Source organism: Leiobunum rupestre, chromosome 6, assembly GCF_980474605.1.
Source record: "Leiobunum rupestre chromosome 6, qqLeiRupe1.1.hap1, whole genome shotgun sequence".
NCBI classification, from domain to species: Eukaryota; Metazoa; Arthropoda; class Arachnida; order Opiliones; family Sclerosomatidae; genus Leiobunum; species Leiobunum rupestre.
Genome location: NC_143389.1, coordinates 28,708,567 through 28,727,896, shown reverse-complemented (window position 1 = coordinate 28,727,896; position 19,330 = coordinate 28,708,567). Strand labels below are relative to the sequence as shown.

Below are 19,330 nucleotides of genomic sequence, written 5' to 3'. Positions count from 1 at the left end.
GCCGGGTTCGATCCCAGCTTGTGGCACTGGGTGAAAACTCGGAACAACTCCGTCTGCGTAGAGTTTGCAAGTTCGCTCCCCACTGGTTTAAGGGGTTTTCCCCCGACATCTTCGGTTTCCCCTTCCACAACCTTCTACGCATTGTAACCCGGCCACCTTAATTAATGGCCTCAAAAGTCGCTTGATGACTTAGGCCTAAGGTGGTGCCTTGGGTATTAGCCTAGCTGATTATTATTATTATTATTAATACTGTTAAAAATTTTAAATATTATTAATATAATTGTGAAATATTATTGCTTGAACAAATATTTTACAGTATGACTTAAAAAATATTAAAATTTTAAAGCCCTCTCTCATTTGATCCAGAATCACTTGGTATCAAAAGGTTTTATTATTATATTATATTATATTATATTATATTATATTATATGTAATGTAATGTAATGTACTGTAATGTAATGTAATATATATATATTACATTACATTACAGTACATTACATTACATTACATTGCCTTGCGTTACATTGCGTTGCATTGCGTTACATTGCGTTGCGTTGCGTTGGATTGCGTTATTAATATTTTAACTAATTGACCAGTATTCGTACGTAAGTGACTGCAAATGACTCGCCAGCCACCAGAAGTCCAAATTTAGAAATCTAAAACAAAAAAATATTAAGCTACAAAAATCCGAGATATATTATCCCAAACCGATGGAAACCCACGTTTTAATTTGACAGAACGATATTTTTATTTTCCACGTTATTTCGTCTAGGTACTATTATTATTATTCAGCCGTTAAATTTACTTTTAAACAAAGGCACGGAAGACAAAGAAGGTATGTTATAACAGACGTTTAACTTTAAGAACCATAAAGTTTTTGTTTGGCGTCTTGTTATATTATTACTGCGCTAATAATTTGCTGTTTCATTCTTCGCGATAAATTCACTTGAACCAAACCTCTCTAAGGATAATCTAACAACGGCACCATGCTTCCAGTATTTTCGAAACAAGAATTTTTGATTTGTAAGTGTAAATCCTAATTTTCATTCATCATTTAAGTTAATATTACTTCGCGTTGAATTTCATAGAATTGGCTTTTAATTTTATTTATGTAAAGTGTACGCAAATATTTCTTTGAGAATAAGCATTACGATAAAAGTAGTGTTTTTCAATACGCTAAAGAGTAATTTAAAAGCATGCCAATTCATTGTTGTTTAACAATGCTCTCTAAATTTAATAAATGTACTGCAGAAATCACAATGTAATATAATTAAAATTACTCCTATTCGGGTTCACTTAATTTTTGGAGTCCGTGTTGCGTAACTTGCGTATTACTATGAAACAGGGTTAGCAGTTTACACCCTAAAACAGACAACGACTTTAAATTGCACCGAATGAAGTTCGATTTTAAGAATTTAGAGAGCCCTTGATTAAGTTAATTCATTTGTCCTGTTTAGGGGTAGCTAATTTAACTCCATCGCCCTCGAATTCTGTCTTAAGACGTTCAAGTTGCTGTAAAACAGCTACTATATAAATATTTAAAAAAATTAAATACTAATTACTAATTACTTTCACTTGTTCTGGGAACAAAGCTGTACACATTTTCTAAAAATCGAATCAAAATATAATAATTAAAGTACGTCATAATTTTATTTTAATCCTTAAGCGTAAAGAGTTTCAAACAAATTAATATAAATTGAACTATTCGCCGGCCACCCCAATAGAGCAGCTCCGAACTTGGTTTTAAGCAGACGACTTCAACTTTACACATTAACAAATCCAATAACTCGTCTTTACTCTATAGCGTTTGATGACGTGTAGAAAGTGTAGCACAAATTCCCATTGTCTTTACCGATTAGTTGACGCTGTATAGTTATTCTCACCACTCAAACAGGTGAATAGTTTGATTTAGGATAAAAGGTGTACACACGGAACTTTAGATTTAGTTTAAAACCTTTATTTATAACTAAATGTATCAATAATTGTTTAAAAAAACTTAAACTTACAAAAGATTGCAATTCTTAAACGAAACCATGGAAAATATTTGACCAACTTAATTGCGAGGGCTTGCTCATTCTGCGTAATTGGTGCTCACGTTTCCCGTAATTAGTAGTCATCGTTTAATCTTTTCGTACTCCCCTTAGACAAACTCTAAGTGATTAGCCCTCGCTTCAACATCAATAAAAGAATGAACTAACGTCTACGCTCTGCATCTTTGTTTTAAGCTTTATTCCTTCGCTTTTTTAGGTGTAATTCTGTTGAATGTATTACCAGGCTACTATTCAAAGATCCTCTGCCAACCTGGAGTAAGTGTTTTTTTCTACCTTTTTTCAAATGCGCTTTTTCAAATCAGCGCAACATACTGACTGTCTTTAGCCGCGTTCACACTTACCCTCGGAAAAGTTTTACCTCCTTTCGTTTTCGCAGTGGTTCGTAGCCTTTTAGAAAATTTTCCGTCCAACGCAACGTTTCCAAGGGTGAACTCGGCTTTAAATTACATAGAAAAGCTACCCGTTTCGTTTCAATCGTATGTCTGTCGTAACATATTCTTTTAAATCAGGGTTGATATGCTCTTTATAACGTAAAAACTAGCCGGATGTTAATACGAATATGGTCGTGATATTTTCGTCATTTGATGATTTAAATAATGTTTTTTATTTAAGTTCCGATTTTTGTAGACCATTTGTTCAGTCCGTGTTTGACGCAGACACCTAACTCTAATCCGATTTTACTTAAGAGCGATCACTTTATCTAGCAGACTATATTTCTAAACAACCCTGTCTTTGCTGGCAGTCGCTAGTAACATTGATTTCGAATATAATTTATTGGCGACTGAAACGAGTCTTGGTGGCGATCTTCCTATAGGTTTCGCCAGCAATCTGCTTTTGTCAATCTGAAGAAAAATGCCTAAAAATGGTAGTCGTAATTGCTCTGTGTTAACATGGAGGAAACACAAAAAAGTGTAAATTTATAATGAAATGCAAATATGAACTTTTTATAGCATCTATTTCACACATCATAAACGTCTAAGACGCGTAATTGCGTACCATTAAAAGTCTTTAGCGTCTGCTAATACACCAACTTATCTAGTTTTTGACGGCAATGAAAACTTACGATGCGTTGTCTTTCAACGTAAGATGTGATATTTGCACATTTTATTAATTTCATATTATAGAAACATTTATTTCTTAATGCACGAGAACTACCGTAGCTGCGGTGCCAGTTGGTGTAAAACTACAGAGGAAAGATGAGCTTTAAAAGTGTTTTTTTTTTAAATACTCACTACCTTATCTCAGTTAATGTATTTAAGTGGTGATATATAAAATCTAAATTAAAAAAAAATTGGATAGCAAACGAAAACTAAATAGCGCCGTCTCGTTATCTTGAGGAAAAAATAATTTTAGCAATAATTTTACCCCGCTAACCGACCACTTTTCAAGAAATGGGCTGAGTGCGTTATCTTTAGTTTTTTCCTCTATTGTAAAACCCAACAGCTTCTGGCCGTACAAATAAATTAAATTGTAAAGTTTGAAAATTTAAATGTAGTCCACTCCACTACAATTTGCAAATGGCAGGGAAGAAAATTCTTTTTCGCAATCACTTGATATGGATTAATGCATTCAGCGCGACCTCCTGCTAATAATTATCTTGCTTGAAAGGCGCCAATCATGAAGAAAGTGACGTCTCATAAAAAGACAACTTGGCTATTTACGACCGTGATCCAAGATATTCTGAGGTCACCCGTTACGCCATCTTACGTTCATGTCGTAAGCGATTTAATAATAATAATAATAATAATAATAATATTCAGCTAGGGTTATACCCAAGGCACCACCCTAGGCCTAAGTCATCGAGCGACTTTTAAAGCCTTTTAATTCAGGTGGCCGGGTTACAATGCATTGTGAGTTCTAAGTCGACACTGACCTAACGGGCGTAGTGATGACATCAAACCAAAAGGAAATCCCTCGAATAACGGATTGAAAACTATTTTCAGGTTTTGTTATCTTATTATTAATATATTGTTTTAAATATGTGTGATAGGAAACCGATTGCTTCGAAAAGCACGTATATTCAACCGCAGATGCTCAAAGAAATAAGGGGAAAAAACAAATCGTGTTGAATGCTTTGCCATCGAACCACAACATTCAAGTTGTCGAGATGGTACCGTTTGTTTTGGGTAGGTTCAGCATTCAAATTTCTCTTAAAAAAATTTATAATAATAATGAAGTTCAACTTTATGGTTTCACGCAGAATCCGTGGTTGTTCCACAAGGAGTCAACTACCCAAATCTTTTGACTATTTTAACCAGGCACAAGAGATCACGTAATCAAACAAATTACGAATTTTCTATGAAAAATTTTACCTTTAATAGAATCATCGTCAACTGTTATAAACCTCGCGAACAGGCTGCCACAAATTTGAAAAACGCTTTGCCTAGGCCTATAGGCAGTATAAAGATAAACCATAGACAAAAAAGTTGTCAATGGTAACACGAATTCTGTATTTGCCTTTGCGATAGTTTTATTAAAAGATCTTTTTCTAAAAAAGTGAAAATATAAGAGCGAATCCTAATAATCTTACCTTTTCTAAATTAAAGAGGCTGATGATCTTGGATTCGTTCATAACTTCTAACATATTTTATTTATATCACTGTTTGAAATAACGAACGATGTCTTTATTAATTTAGCTTTATTTTGGAAGAAATTAATGCCAACATCCGGATGTAGTGGTGGAGCTTGTGGTGGAAGTTCTTGGTCCTATTCCGAGAGCGAAGAGCGAACTAGCGTTCAGAACTCTGGTCCTTCGATTTTAGGAGGGTCTTCCAGTGGAAGTCATTATGGCGGGTTTTCCAAGAAATCTGGATGTAGCAGTGGCAGTTGTGGTGGAGGGTATTCCAGCGGAAGTCATTCAAGCGAATATTTCAGCGATTTCGCTCCGAGTTCAGGTTGCAGCGGTGGCACTTGTGGCGGAGGGTCTTCCAGTGGAAGTCATTACGGCGGGTTTTCCAAGAAATCTGGATGTAGCAGTGGTGGTTGTGGTGGAGGTTATTCCAGCGGAAGTCATTCAAGTGAATATTCCAGCGATTACTCTCCGAGTTCAGGTTGCAGCGGTGGCACTTGTGGCGGAGGGTCTTCCAGTGGAAGTCATTTTGGCGGTTTTAAAAAAATTTATATATAAATTTAGTTGGTATCGGTTGGCGAAATCATTAAGCACCAAAAATACCAGTGGATATTCGTCTTATGACGTTGGAAGTGTAACCACGTATGCAACAAAAACCAGGCACCACTACGTGGTATTTTTCAATTAATAAATTTAAGTATTTTCTATAATATAATATACACATAATTTTCACTAATTCCTTTATACCGTGGGTATGACGATACTTAATCACATTGAACGGTAAACCAATAATTGTATAATCTACTTGATTCTATGTATACTATGTATTATAATATATATTCGGGATTCTGTATATTTCACCTTATTAAACAGAATTAATCTATTGTCACGACTGCTAAAGTCTTGTAAGGACTACTTCTAAACGGTTCCCAATTTTATTTGCTTACAAATTTGTCTAAGACCCAAAATACATTTAAAAATCCTAGGTATGTAATTGACCCAGAAGATAAAACTAATTTCGCTAAACCAGTTATATAAAAAACCTTAATCTAACGCTAACATGATTTAACGAAAACACTAAGATAAATTAGGCTTAGCAATCGATTTTCGAATTTCAGAGACCATAGAAAAGAGACTCGTGGGCAATGAAATTGGAAAAAAGCCTGTAAATTTGTGCCAGACCTCTCTGAAACTGGAACACCCTGTATTTGGAGAAGGGCTTTCCCCGCATGGACTACAAGCGCTACAGGATTTTTTCATTCTTTTTAAGCGAGTGATGCTTAATAATCAGCAAGGCACCACCTTAGGCATAAGTCATCAAGCGACTTTTGAAGCCATTAATTCAGGTGGCCGGGTTACAATGCGTAGGGTGGTGAAAAGCCCTGCATGCCACGCGTTCGAGCCAACAGCTCCCTACACTAACTATTACCGTTAACCTACCGTTATTTTTCTACTTCCTGGTTGCTTAGAATTTTAAGTGTATATCTATTTTCTTTAATAACTGTACCTTTTTTCGAAACTAATTTTTTTTGACTTAAGAATCTTTTTCGTGTCATAAAATACTTTTGAACGGGGCTTTTCGTATCACCTTTCCAGGAAAGTTTGACCGTAAAGCGTCCATTATGGTACTCTAGATTTTATTCGAAAGTTTTAAGCTTTGTATGTAAAAGACATACATTGTTTTTTTTTACTCCAAATACATGCTTTAGTTTGACTTCACCTTAAATGGAAAGAATTAATCTTCTCTAACAAAAGAGGCTTGACCAGCTTTATCTAGTAAAAGACTTATATTTTCCTTCAAGCTCGGCAACAGTGGTGGCTTTAAGATCAAACCCGTACAAAAATATGTCTATAGAAAACCCACGTTTTATCTCCATAGCTTTTCCTTGGTTTTTCAATGGGTTTTCTTTAGAAATTTGGGTCAATTTTCTGTAAAAAAACCCTTTTAAAGTTTTCTCTATAGAATTATCTGATTGGTTTTTGAGGAAACAAACACTTTTTGCACTGGTAAATATAATGAAATTTCTATAGAATTTACCGAATGTTTTTTGTTTGAAAATAGAAAATTTTCAATTTTAAATAGTGGCATTTCTATAGAATGGGCTGATTTGTGTTTTAGAAAACACCAATTTTTTACTGTTAATTATAGTAGAAAATCTATAGAATTTACCGAATGTTATTTCAGAAAACATTATAACCCATCGAAAGATGTTCTTAACAATATCTTAGAACACTAAAGGTTTTTATTGGTTGTTTATATAGAAAAACTGTATAAAATATCTATGGTATAACTTTCGAATTTTATTAGAGTTCTTATAGCTTTATTTATAGAATTAAATTGGATAATTGGAGTGCGTTAGAGAATTCTTTGAATATTATAATATCCTTTTACGAAAACTCTTAACAGCTTGCAGAGGAGCTCAGATTGACTTGGGGTAGATGCCACAACAAATAACATAACAACAATAACCTAATTAAGAGTATTTAGAACACTGATACTTCACTTTGGTCTTAACCAAAAGGCCGAGAAGCTAACGTTGAGTTCGAGATATAAATATTCATAACTAATGATTCAATTTATGCAAACGGTAAAATGTAAAAGAAATCAAAAATTACGACAGATGTGGCGAACCGTAGCATCCACATTTCATACGAAATGCTAGGCCTGAACAATCTCCTTCGCCGGCTTGATTTTTAAGAAGATCCAAAGTCTATTAGTAATCGAAACGGTTTCAAATATTAAATTAAATTTCACTTAGAAAAACAATTATTGAAAAATCGGAAACCAAGACTTTCAGTTAAGACGAAAGACCGGAGACTTGTTACCAAAACAAAGTGGAAATTATATATCAGAAACCGTCAGAAGATGATCTTCCTGGCGACCAGATTTTCCGGCAGAGACCTGCAGAACAGAAATTCCATCGGAGATCTGGAGACGAGACCTACCGACGTAGACCTAGTGGCCAGACCTTCCGACGGAGATCTGAATACCCGGAGATAAGATCTTTCGGCAAAGACCTGGAGAGTAGTTCTTCCGGCGGCGATTTGGAGACCCAAGTGACCCAATCTTCCTTGAGACCATATATTCCGAATGAGACCTTGAGACTTGGATATCATATCTTTCGGTAGAGACCGAAAACTTGTATTCAAAGACTATTTATACGCTATGACCGGTAACACTGTGCATAGTCAATTAAATGCCCTTATTTCTGATACACGACAAGCTGCTTAATTATGTAAAGTTGAGGGTATTTTCTTAAAAAGCATCACACTGTCTGCAACATAATAAGTCCCAGGTCTTTGCTATTAATTATCGTTTCTTCCGTTTGTTGTGATACATGTAAATAGGCGAATAATGTGTTTAAAGGATGATGCTCATACAGTTTATGCGATGTATATTTCAACAAGCCAAATCTGTAACCCGCTACCCGGTTACTTATGCTGTTTTCTAAAAAAAAAACAATTGGTAAATCGTGTAGAAATTCCACTAAATTTACAAATGAACAATTGCTGTTTAAAAAAACAGCCAATTCTACGGAAATTCCACTATATACCAGTGAAAAACTGGTGTTTTAACAACAAAAAACACAATAAATTCTATAGAAATTGACTAAAATTACCAGTGAAGTTTTTTCAAAACATTTGGTAAATCTATATAAATAACTTTAATAAAAGGTTCAGAAATTAACTCAAGTATCGAAATAAAATCTACTAAAAAGCCAAAGATAAAACATTAAAATAACCTAGGAAAAGTATTAAAAACCAAGGAAAACTATAGAGATAAAACTCGGGTTTTCATTAGACATATTTTTGTAAGGGCTTGATGGGATAGCTCGAAAACCTATTGGCAGAATATCGAACCGACCATTTTTAGTATAGTCGACCAGAGTGACTTCGGACCCATCGGGTAATTGCTTTCTGGTTCTTTATCTTTTTTTGCATTCTCATTTACTCCTCCTTCTTTAACAAGCAAAGGGGTGCAATAACTGGTGGCTTTACCAGGGTGTCTGGGTCCGGCAATTCTAACCCATAAAGACGGTAGCGTTGGGAGATTTTACTCTCGGTCCAAAGGTCCGTCATTTTAGTTGTTTATCATTGGATAGTCTACTCAAGCCAATTTTTAACGGAAAATTCAAAGCAAGAGCGGATAGATACATATTATTTATTTGGTATATCTATTAAATTTCTTGACCCCGAAGATGATGGCTAGACATTCCCTTTCTGTGGGACTGTAATTCTGGTCCACCTTATTTATGATTTTACTTGCATAGGCTATTACTATTACTCGTTCTTGGTTATTTAACTTTTGTTTCAAAATGGCCCCCACTCCGTAAGCTGAAGAATACGTGTCGATCTCGAACACCTGGTCCCAGCATCTATGTTGAATAACTGGGCCGGAGATAAGACACTCACGGCGAGTCTGGAAAGCGGCGTCGGTTGCCGGAGTCCACTCGAACTTGGTATCTTTTCTAGTCAGATTCGTAAGGCAGGTGAAGACTTCGTCGAGATGGTGTAGATGGTCGTCAAAGGAAGTGGAGAAGACAATTATATCGTCTAAATACGCCATGGCGACCTTCCACATTAGTCCTCCCAGAGCTTTATACATAAGCCTCTGGTATGTGCTAGGCGCGTTGCAGAGTCCCATTCCGAGTACGTTAAACTCGTACTGCCCATCCGGCGTAACGAAAGTGGTCTTTTCCTTATCTTCCTCGATAAGGGGAACTTGGAAGTAGCCCGAAGCGAGATCGAGGAATGGGATGGACATCTTTTTCGTGATTTTATTCAGGCGTCGCCAGTCGACGCAGAAGCGCCAGGTGCCATCACGTTTCCGCACCAGAATCACGGGTGCTACCCAGGGGCTGCACGATTCACGAATTACATTGTTGGCCATCAGCTTAGAGGCTTCCCCTTTTAAAATGTCCCTCTCTTTGAGTGACTTCCAGTGCGGCGTCTCCAGTGTGTATTTGATGGTGAATGAGGGATATTCGGCCATGATCACAGTCATCTCGAGAGAAGGCAGAAGCATGACGTCGCAAGAAGTGATGTAAACGCTCTCGTGGCTCATGGTTCAGTTTTGTTCCGATGTCCAAATCCATAGGCAAAGCGGTGGTTTTGTCTTTGGCGGTCAGTGTCGTCTTTCCCATTGGGCCCGTTGGGCCAGGGCCCAGGGCCCCGAGCTCGAAAAGGGCCCCCTCAGGCTCAAAACAAAACCATTCAACAATAAAATTTCATATTTGCAATAATGGCTAAGCGAAAAAAAAAAGTTCATCTTGGCTCCACTTTTTTTTTATTTCACTGAGACATTTTCGAGGGGTAAGACAGTCTCAGATAATCTGTACACCGAGTTCGTGCATTTAGCACTGTTAAAGGTACATATTTTCAAGAGTTCGCGAGTTCCATTTAGCACTGTCAAAGGTACGGCAGTCTACACCGAGTTCGCGGAGTGTCTTACCCCTCGGACATTTTATTGCAATCGGCGGGCATATTTAGTCGGAGCTGATTTTCCTTCGATAAATTGTTTTCTCTTACCAGGGCCGGCGTTAGGGCGTGTGGGGCCCCTTTCCCAACATAAAATATTTGCCGAGGAAATGTTCTAAACAAATAGGGTTTGCTTGCTCGGTGAACAAATTCATAAAATTGTTATACACCAAATCACAGGAATCTGTCCGAGAATCTTAATTTTTTTCGGAATCAAAGAATAATTTATATTTGCAGAAGTTAATTTTCTTTTGATACTTGTGAAAGTGTTTTAATTTTGAAAGGGTATGGGCTCGTTCATCAAAAGTTGAAAATGGCTAACAGCAACGATTTCCCGTGCGTTGTTACCTGAAACTTACAAAGACTAAGTAATTCTAGGACCGGTGTCAGTTTTTAGCAACATAATGATTTAGGTTGTCATTGGCGAAACAGAATATCATTAAAAATGTTGCATTGGGTGATAAGAAATATAATACTTTGTTACTTATGCCTTTAGGTATTTAGAAACCCAGAGCATAAGCCAATGGAAAAGGCGTAAGAAAATTATATCAGCAATGTTGGTAGCACGTTCAAAAAGTTGGAGGGGGGAAAATCACTGAGGAATTGTTTTAATATCATCCTACGATTGATGGGGCCAAAAGGTTTAAGCTATTCCATAACGTTATCTTTCCCCATTTTATGCTGTTGTGTTAATTACCATTATTTAACAACTTTTCCCATTTTATGCTGTAGTGTTATTTACCATTATTTAAAGGGAATATAACCTCAGGTTTTTTGGTGTGGAACACCAACACTTCTTTCATTTCCCGCTCCCTCCTATGGCTTCAGATATTTTTGGGCGCGGGTTAGTGATTTTCCGCCCAAACTTTTCCCATTTTATATCACGTTATTTACCATCTGTTAAATACCACGCTTTCATAATCGATGAAAATTTACTCCTCAAGTTAAAACGTTGTAATTTGGTATATGATAAAAAGTTCCCTTTAGTTAAAATTTTCAAACCTGACGGTATTTGTTCGAATACTTCCGGTCATTTTCGAAATCAAATTTGACAAATGATTTCTAAAAACCGAAATATGGGCACCAGCAGACATTCTAAGGGAGTGCCATATGATATAGCAACCTCACTCGCTTCGCTCGCTCGGCGGTCACACAGAACGGTTTGATAAATGATTCAAATGAACGAGCTTTCCGTAAGTTATATAAGACACATTTGAAGTAATTACTCTACTGCAGTGTGTTCCCCAAAACGAAGAACGACAGTTCAAGTAATACTCTGGTGCGGACGGGCCGCAGTTCATTTTTGGGTTTATCCTAGTCTCCGAAAATTAATCGAAAATAACGGCGGGAAAAACTGAGACCCAAGAAGGGTAACGGGACATATCTTATTGAAGGGCGGGGGGCGGCAATTACTCCCTCCCTGTGGCCGTACATGATACCAAAAATAAATGATAAATTTCTCTTCGCCCTGTCCTACCTTGCTATCTCGTACGCCACCATAGGGGGCCCCCAAAATCAAAAGTGCCAGGGCCTCACAATATGTAAAGACGGCCCTGTCGGCGGTAGACGTTACTAATGCGGTATCTATGACATCGTGTGCAGTGGCGATAACGGAATATCGCGCTAAAGTTATTGGCCGATTGTATGGGTAGGCGACGCGGATAGAGGCGTGGCCTTTTTGAAATGAAGCCAACGTTCGACAGACCGATAACCCATAGCGATCGTGAGTGCTTGGTAGAGCCTAAACTAAAAATGTGTCTGTTTGTCCGAGAATGCTCACGTCGAGGAGAGCTTCGGAGTGGGGAGGAATAACGCAGTCTTCTGTGTTACGGGCTTTATACCCATGCGTCCAAATATTGTCAGATAGTGGGAAGATGGAGGATCCAATGGTTACGGTACGGGTTCAGAAACTAATTTCGGCATGGCTGATCTCGCAGAACTCAAACCCAGGAGTACATCGTATTTGAAATCTTGGACGATTAAGGTTTCGATGTCGTAGGTGTCTTTGCCGATTTCTAGCTGTATAGGCAGGCGCGGCCAAGAGGAGTAATATATTCCCGTCGGCGACCATCACTTGGGTACTTCCAGTGGCAGTAGTAATGAGATCGAGTTTCTCGACTAAATTTGGGTTGATGATGTTTTTTCGGCTACCGGAGTTGATGATGACGTGTAGTTGGACATCATTGATTGTAGCCGGAACGTGTATGAGTTTGTGTGGTGCGCTGTAGAGGAGGGGTATGGCTTTTTGAGGAGATGGGTCGGTGCCTCCACTCACCTCCGTCCGTTGTCCTTTCCCGATGATTACTGTCTTGTATGAGGAGACTGGTTACGGGCGCCTTGTTGCTGATTATGGTAGTGACCTGGTGATGGACTTTGGTTCCGTGTTTGGTTGAAGTTGGTTTGATAGTTCCAGGGCGACGGTGAGCCGGTTCTCCCTTGATTTGGTGACGGACTACGGTGACGGTCGACGTTGCGGGACTGACGGCAGTATGATGCTAGATGGTCGTTACGACCGCAAGTATAGCAGGCAGGATACGACGGTGATCTTTTGGGTTGACGAACTTCCCGACGGAGTTACTCAACTTAGGAGATATTTCCTGGTCCGGAACGTGTATCGTGAAGCAGTAGGGGTGTCGCGGTTGAGGTACTCAAATCTTCACTCTTGGTCTTCAGGGCCGTTGTGAGAATTTCAATAAGCTTGGACTCGTTGACAGATGAGTCAGCTGCTGGCACGGTCGAGATGAGTCGTAGTTTTTCTAAAAAGTATCTCGAAGTCGTTGGACACGTCAAGATAAGACGATCGCGAAGACTGGGAAGTAATCCGCTTAGTAGATGATTAACCTTTTCGTTCTCCTCCATAGCGGGAGTGTCGAGCGATAGTACGTAACCGGGTCCTGTCCTGGTGTTCGCTTATGAGCCATTAGTTCATTGAAAATGGCCATCCCCGAGCGGGTGAATTCTGAAATCAGATCATTTTTCCAGTGGTTCCAAGTACGGACTGCACCGTTCAGGCTGCGCAGTTTTGTTGAGTACCACGCAAGGGCTTTTCCCGGGAGGCTCGTTGGAAGGCAAGCGATACGTGCTGCATATTATTCGTTGGCGGTGCTTTGTTCGAAAAGCGGCACGAAATCTGTCTTGCGAATCTGGGTTGAATTTCGAGACCTTGGGCTTGTGGAGATTGATAGCCTGGAGGGCTGCGGCGACAGCCGTGGCGATTTCGGCAGCGGTCGCCATAGCGGGAGTCGAAATATTGCGGGGTTGGCGACGAGTCAGGGTGAGACCAGAGAACTGGGGTAGCTGTCTTCGGCAGGAGCGGCTTAGAGCGTCGTCGTCTGAAGAAGAACAAACGTCCATGTCGTTGATAGCGAAACCGTAGTGGTCGGCAAGGGAGTCCGGGTATAGGGAACAGCTCATTGGCGGTGGGGTACGATCGGTTGCCCAGCGTATCCACCAGTTGTCACGGGTGAAAGTAATAATAATATAATAATCAGCTAGGCTAATACCCAAGGCACCACCTTAGGCCTAAGTCATCATGCGACTTTTGAAGCCCTTAATTCAGGTGGCCGGGTTACAATGCGTAGGAGGGTGGTGGCAAGCCCTGCATGCCACGAGATCGAGCCAACAGCTCCCTACACTAACTATTACCGTTAACCTAGACAAGTTTTTATGGAAGGGGAAACCGAAGAACTCGGGGGAAAACCCCTTAACTTAGTGGGGAGAGAACTTGAAAACTCAACGCAGAAGGAGTTGTTCCGAGTTTTCACCCAGTGCCACAAGCTGGGATCGAACCCGGCTCCTCTTGCTGCGAGGCGAAAGTGCTAACCACTCCGCCACCCCACACCAAGACAAGTTACTGTTTTATCCGACGAGGTTTATTTATACTTTTACAATAACATACCTAAAGTCGCTGAAGCACGAGGGGCTAGGTTTTCTCAACCTCAGTCTCTCCTCGTTAGAATCGGCCGGCTTTTACAGCCAGTGTCTACCGGTTGTAAGACCTGTGGGCGAGTGTAACTCGACTCGGCGACGCTGCCCTTTTATACCCCGATACCCTTTGTTTGGGTCCCGCGGCGGATATTGGGACAGACCCGCGGTCTCTGGGTTCGGCTGATTGTGTTGGGGAATTTGTCTGTCTTTATAGTATTTTATGTTAATTCATTCGCGACAATATCTATTAAATTTTTCAGCTATTAATAAAAAGGAAATTTATTACAAATAATTTCAGTGTTAAACCCTGAAATACATTCGGCCAAAAGAAAATGTTTGAAAGTAAAAAAAGAACTCACTCTGAGACAGATTTGATTATAGAAGATTTTTACTAAACAAATTAGCTAACATGGAAGCCTCATCTTGATCTTAGTATCAGGAAGGCAAAAATGTTATTCTGGAGAGTAATGGGTACCATAAGCAAGTCTTCGTGTCTTAGCTCAAAGGTTGTTTATTGGATCTATACTATGATAATCAGGCCTATGCAGCAGTGGTTGGGTGGTCAAGGGCAGTGCTTAAGTCATTTCAGGCTGAATTACGCACTGTGCAAAGGCTGGCCTGTGTCAGCATTACAGGAGCTATGAGAACAGCCCCAAACGCTTCTCTGAAGGTGCTCCTGAATATTCTACCACTCCATCTGTATGTAAAGGAGGTTGCAATTATAAATTATTGTAAATGTAGCCAGAATATTCATTTACCGATCTTATTGATGGCTTCTGACAACATGGCTGCAAAGTTACACTTTGAAAAGCTGTTTAGTGTTTACTTTCCAAGTCACTTACAAGGAGACATCCCGATTTTGTTCAAACCCGGGGGATTGATAGACCTTCGTGTATCATGAAAAATCCTAAAGGGCATTTATTCAATGGGCAACCATTTTGCCATGGCAACGAAAAATGTTTTTGACAACACAAAATATTAAATTTTCCCATTGAAAATAACATGGGATTTTGACCTCAAATTGATCAAAAGTTGATCAGTTTTGATGTTTTTTTTGTCAATTTTTATCTATTTTTTCTATTTTTGGCATTTTAGAATTTTGGAAATTTGTTAAACTTTTTCACAGGGGGGGGGGGGGGGGCTACGGATCGATCAGAATCCCATGTTATTTTCAATGGGAAAATTTAAATTTTTGTTGTCAAAAATATTTTTCGTTGCCATGGCAAAATGGTTGCCCATTGAATAAATTCCCTGTAGGATTTTTCATGATACATGAAGGTCTACCAATCCCCCGAGTTTGAACAAAATCGGTGGGTTACACCTCGGGATGTCTCCTTGTTAGACTGGACTGGCAACCCAGTTTTTGGAACCAAGAGTGAAATTATTTGGTTCATGGATGGCTCCAAGTCTCACTCAGGGGTGGGACCTGGAGTTTACTGTCAGACTAAAAACTTTGGCTTTTTTGAGATCTTCGGCTTTTCCATGTCTAAAAGGCTAGAGCTACACAATGGACCTCTGGTTGAAGTGATAGGTTGTGCTTGACCCAACCACCCAACCACCCAACCCTTACTAATAATTATAATAATACAAAAAAACCATTGTTCTCTTCTTATTTTGCTGTTGAAGGGAAAGTCACTTGCCGTGATTGCTGTACACAGTACACTCTGGCTAAAATTATTACCATAGTCGCCCAAAACTCATTTATTTTTAGTGTATTCATGTATAATCCTAATCATTTTTTAATCTCTGTAATCTTTCTATAAAATAATTATAATTTCTCTACAAGCATTTTAAAATAGATCCTGGGTCACTTTGTACCGAGCGGTTCGTAGTTCGTAGAGAAAAGCGATTTTAGAAATCTTCAAAAGAACTTTAAAATCCAGAAATCTGAGCAAAAACCAGTTCTAAAATCTCGAGTTCAACCTAAAATACCATATAAAAAATCGCTCCTGATTTCTGAAATCACTTTCAGATTCAAAATGCCGTACGCAAAATTTGCAAGTGTCCGATCACTGTACTCTGTAATCCCCGAAATAATGATATGATAATTAATCGCTGTTCTCGATGTACTCGCTCGGTAACCTTAAGTACACATAATTTACCGTATAATTTCTGTAATCGTTCTACAATAGAAATAATCAGATTTGATCCTTAAGAAGAAAGTGTGTCTATCCTAACGGCATATGGAATTTATAGGAGAAAAGATATGAATACCACTCAAAAATATCACTCTTAACGCTTTAAATGACAAATTCCAGTTGCACTTGCGGATCCGTTTCCATTTTCTAATAAAGCCTGTTCAGTTTACATAGAGCCACGTAGTGGCCAAAGTGACAAGTTCATAGGCTGCAGGATTTTCGTCTGCTAAGCGATGAATTGTATTTTAATACACAAAGCCTCTGCTTAGGAAACGAAAATCCAGCTTCTCTGGTTCGCTCCATGAAAACAGAAAAAGCTAATTACGTTTACAATACGAGAGTGCTCGAAGTGTTCCAAATTAAATCTGCGTAATTTCCATTGCCAATCTTTGAAGAAAGCGTTTACTGAATGTGTTGCGGAGTGCTTTGTAGAAAATTTCAATTTATTAATTTAACAGTGGATATACATGACAGTAGCTTTCGACGTTGTCATACAGGTAAGGGGGCCAAGTCATCATGCGACTTTTTGGCCTCTCGTAAAACAATGATATATAATGTATAAACCAATGAACACATTAGTCGTCAAAAAGTTTAGCAGGTGTTTTACAATCTTTTATAAGCTCATACAAAGAGTTGTACAAGTTAACACCATAATAAAAAATACAATTAATTTTTTGCGGTCTTGCTCTGGGGGTGAAAGAGAATTCTTATAGAGATATTTCACCGCAGATTTTTGAAACGTCATATTGGGGAAGGGGTTGACAATTTTTAAGTGGGTAAAAATCTCTATACTGCTGCCATTTAACGAATTTATAATATTTCTTTTGGTGCCACCATTTTTGTTCGGGTGCACTCGACATTAACTATTAAAAATGAGTAATCATCTAAGGTGTTACGTTATTAATTGCGAGGGCGAAAGAAAAAGTGCTAAAAATCTTCATGGTATATGGTTTTTAAAAATACCGTCCGTTATAAAACACCAAGAAGAAAAAACGGCTGAATTATCTCCCGAGATGCTATGGCTCTGGTTAACAAAGTAAAAATATGTTCGATAAATTTTTTCTCAGGTATGTTTGGAGTTATCACTTAAATTTTCCAAGTAAGATGGTAACTGTTTTGTCATATTCGTATTTCAATAAAAATTAACTACTAAAACCTAAAAACGACCACAGAATGGTGATACGTAAAGTTCAGCCTGTCGTCCTCGTAGTTCCTGGCGCTGTAGCTTGTTGGCCGTTACTCTGTCATGGTCATGTTCCACCTTGTTTTTTCCTTTGAGTATAGATTTGTTTGAGTCGGTCGTAACCGTTACATTACAATTCCTTTCAAATCACCGCCAATATCGCCACTTTTTTGCGGGCGAAACTTCTCAAATTTATAGTAATCGAATACCAGACAACAGCCGCCATTATTACTGGCTATTAATTTGATATCCATTTAAGCACGTCTACCGCATACCAAGAAATACGAAATGTATATTTAGTTTAAAATTATAATCGTGTCCTAAAGAACAGCTCAAAAATGCGTAACGTTTTGGACTCACTCAAAAAAATTAAAAGAAAAATTCTAGAGCAAAAATTGTGCCGTTTTGGGTCATAAAAAAGTGGGACGTTTTGGGCTACTAATGTGCCGTTTCGGGAATCCTCGATAACTAAATATAGAGGCAGCTCCAGTCTTCTCATCTCAATTATTTGAAAGTTACCGCTCATTCTGACTTCGAAAGCTCCAAACCTCTCTAAAATGAGCGGGGTGCGCCCATCACGGCTCATGATTACAGTTGGTTCGAATAGAAATGTTGTGTTCAACAAATACCCATTCAGACATTGGTAGAAACATTTATTATTATTATGACATATTTACATGCTATATATTTATATATGAGATATAAAGTTATAGAGACTTATACACTCGGTAATCTGGCTGCTTTACAATAGCGGGACGACTATTTATATAGATCGTTTTAGATATAGCGCGTACAGATAAGATAAGAGTTGGTGATATTGGTTTATTGGTACACAACAAGAAAAAAGAAAAATAAATAAATACATACATAAAAAAGGGGGAATACCGCCAGTATAATATTGTTCGAACTTGTAAAGTGACTAAAAATGAAAATTATTATCACGCTTCATCTGGCTGACGAAGGACCACAGTCCGAACGCTTACTCATTTTAATACACGAGTAATTATCCATAAAAGTAGCAGTTATGTTATTAATATTTTAAATTATTTAAACTAAACAAATAATATTTCAAATACGGAAAAACTAAACTTCTTTAGCTAAACATGTAGATTGTCAAATGTTGAAAAACTTAATGTTTCAAGCTAAATACTACTTTTGTAACAGGTTAAGCCTCTAATCATTGGTCAAAACACATTTAAAGTCTGAACAGATAAGCGAACAAACATGTTTACTACATATTTATGTGACCTATAAACGTAACTTCAGATATAGACGTATTTTATTCTGTGTAGGACATCCTCAATAAAAGCGTGGATCAGATCTTCGAGTGGAGACTATCGGTCGAAGTTATTGCAACAGCTGTCACTGTAGTATCAAATGATACTGAATATCCAAATTGTACGACATTACTTTGTTATAAAATATGAATTTCAATAATTACCATAATAATATTCGATATCGCGGAACCATTGACAGCCATAGGAGTCAATAACTTTCTAAGCACATCCTCTACTGAATTAACATAGTCGTCTTGCAAATATATAAGTTGTCCTTTAAGATTGCCGGAGTACGCTTTTAATAGAACAAGACTTGACAAAAGCCATCCGGTCACTATCAAAATAAAGAACCTTTAAACCACAATTTGATGGAATAGTTATTATTGAAGAAAAATATGTCGTGAAACCTTGACAAATCATTCATTGTGCGAGTATACTTGATAAGATACGTAGACAAATATTCATGCAGGTCCACACCATCTTCAACTTTCACCACACGTACGAAACTAGGTGGAGCTGGGCATTGAGCGTCAATCAAAGAGGGAATTATTTTCTAAATATTTTCATAAAACTACTCAACTGTTTGGTTGTATATCTGTTGAAAATGACAAAACATATCTGATGAAATTGAAAATATATTCTATAACGTCCGTTCCACGTCTTTCAAATAAGCATAAAAGAAACGATAATGCGATGATGGTGAGGGT

At 38.1% G+C, this 19,330-nt stretch overlaps 1 protein-coding gene across 2 annotated transcripts; it reads left to right on the top strand.

Moving 5' to 3' along the window:
• Nucleotides 1-914: 914 nt before the first annotated feature.
• LOC149940590 (uncharacterized) lies at nucleotides 915-5,504 on the top strand. 2 transcript variants are annotated; one of them, XM_090177685.1, is made up of 6 exons: nucleotides 915-1,023; nucleotides 2,248-2,306; nucleotides 3,660-3,767; nucleotides 4,042-4,177; nucleotides 4,252-4,323; nucleotides 4,688-5,504. In XM_090177685.1, exons 1-6 carry the CDS (start codon nucleotides 987-989, stop codon nucleotides 5,176-5,178), a joined length of 903 nt encoding a protein of 300 aa, XP_090033811.1. In that variant the 5' UTR covers nucleotides 915-986; the 3' UTR covers nucleotides 5,179-5,504. The 2 variants fall into 2 exon arrangements, with proteins under 2 accessions (XP_090033811.1, XP_090033812.1); XM_090177686.1 differs by lacking the exon at nucleotides 3,660-3,767.
• The last annotated feature ends 13,826 nt before the right edge of the window (nucleotides 5,505-19,330 follow it).